At 59.8% G+C, this 1946-nt stretch overlaps 1 protein-coding gene across 1 annotated transcript; it reads left to right on the plus strand.

Annotated features, from left to right (window-relative positions):
* Window positions 1-285: 285 nt before the first annotated feature.
* Window positions 286-1714, plus strand: LOC148144029 (uncharacterized). Its single transcript, XM_087974553.1, has one exon. It carries the CDS (start codon window positions 286-288, stop codon window positions 1504-1506), a length of 1221 nt encoding a protein of 406 aa, XP_087830679.1. The 3' UTR covers window positions 1507-1714.
* The last annotated feature ends 232 nt before the right edge of the window (window positions 1715-1946 follow it).

A 1946-nucleotide genomic window follows, 5' to 3' on the forward strand; every position in this document is an offset into this window, starting at 1 on the left:
TTTCGACTGACTGTCCAGCGTCTGCAGTCCTCACTTTGATGTCGATGTCTGACAGTCACACAATCCATCAGGACCGCAATGATTTTTGACTGTGATTTCTGTGAGAGGGATCAACGCTTTTTGGTTCCTGTTTGAGGACGTTTTCAGCATCAGTGGGACTGGACGAGAGACCGCACTGTTGCAGCGCACTGTGTGTGGAGCCTGAAACAGTTATACGGCCTGGGAAGGGGATTTCATGGCAGGGAGGAGCTATACACGTGTTTGTGTGCAGCTGAAGCTGTGGCCATGGAGAAACCTGAGGAATCCCACCCCGTGGAGAAACCGTGGAAGTGTGGCGACTGTGGGAAAGGCTTCCGTGTCCCGTCTGCCCTGGAGACTCATCGGCGCAGTCACACCGGGGAGAGGCCATTCCCCTGCACCGACTGCGGGAAGGCCTTCAGACATTCCTCCCACCTGTTGGCCCACCAGCAGGACCACACTGGGGAGAGGCCCTACAGCTGCCCAGATTGTGGGAAGGGCTTCAGGTATTCCTCCACCCTGCTGAGCCACCAGCGTGTCCACACCGGGGAGAGGCCCTTCAGCTGCCCTGAGTGCGGGAAGGCCTTTACCGACGTCTCCGCCCTGCTGAGGCACCAGCGGATCCACACAGGGGAGAGGCCCTTCAGCTGCCCTGAGTGCGGGAAGGCCTTTCCCGACGTCTCCTCCCTGATGAGGCACCAGCGTGTCCACACTGGGGAAAGGCCCTTCAGCTGCCCTGAGTGTGGGAAGGCCTTCAGTTATTCCTCCACCCTGCGGAGCCACCGACGCGTCCACACGGGGGAGAGGCCCTTCAGCTGCCCTGAGTGCGGGAAGGCCTATACCGACGTCTCCGCCCTGCAGAAGCACCAGCGGATCCACACTGGGGAGAGGCCCTTCAGCTGTCCCGAGTGTGGCAAGGCCTTTACCCACGTCTCTGCCCTGCGGAGCCACCGGCGCGTCCACACGGGGGAGAGGCCCTTCAGCTGCCCTGAATGCGGGAAGGCCTATACCGACGTCTCCTCCCTGATGAGGCACCAGCGGGCGCACACAGGGGAGAGGCCCTTCAGCTGCCCCGAGTGTGGGAAGGCCTTTACCGACATCTCCTCCCTGATGAGGCACCAGCGGATCCACACGGAGGAGAGGCCCTTTGCCTGCTCTCAGTGCCGGAAGGCATTCAGCAATTCCTCCACTCTGCTGATCCACCAGCATGTCCACACGGGGGAGAGGCCGTTCACCTGCTCTCAGTGCGGGAAGGGCTTCACCTGCTCCTCCAACCTGCGGAGCCACCAGCGGGTCCACACGGGGGAGAGGCCCTTCAGCTGCCCCGAGTGTGGCAAGGCCTTTAGCGATTCCTCCAACCTGCTGACCCACCAGCGGATCCACACCGGGGAGAGGCCGTTCACCTGCTCTCAGTGCGGGAAGGGCTTCACCCGCTCCTCCCACCTGCGGAGCCACCAGCGAGTTCACGTGCCATCGCAGAGGGATTGAAGGAGTGATGGCTGAGTGCCATTATCGATTGGACTATCAATCCGGTTCCGGGGACTCCGGGTTTGAATCCCTCCCCGACAGATGGCAGAATTGGTATTCGGTCAGAAATGTGGAGTTCGGAATCTAACGATGAGACTGTTTCAGGGAGGGGGTGGTGCAGGGGAGAAAGCCCCCATCTGATTCACTCTCTCCCTTGTTAGAGAATGGAACCGCCATTGTGGGAAAGGATTCACTCGGTTGTTCCAGCTGCATCCTTTACCCGGTCTGACTCCAGACCCACAGCAGTCTGGTTGACTCTACACTGCCCCTTCCTGGCAAAGGAGTGGGGAGAAACTTACTTGGAGACAAGGTATGGGTTGAAATTGCTGATGAGGCAATACTTCCTCCGGGTTACGGCTGTACCAAGGATCCAATTACAAAGGGACAACTTGGTGCTGGCC

The sequence above is a fragment of the Chiloscyllium plagiosum genome, unplaced genomic scaffold (genome assembly GCF_037043375.1).
Source record: "Chiloscyllium plagiosum isolate Xiang-an unplaced genomic scaffold, Cpla_swu_hap1 HiC_scaffold_27, whole genome shotgun sequence".
Classification (NCBI taxonomy): Eukaryota; Metazoa; Chordata; class Chondrichthyes; order Orectolobiformes; family Hemiscylliidae; genus Chiloscyllium; species Chiloscyllium plagiosum.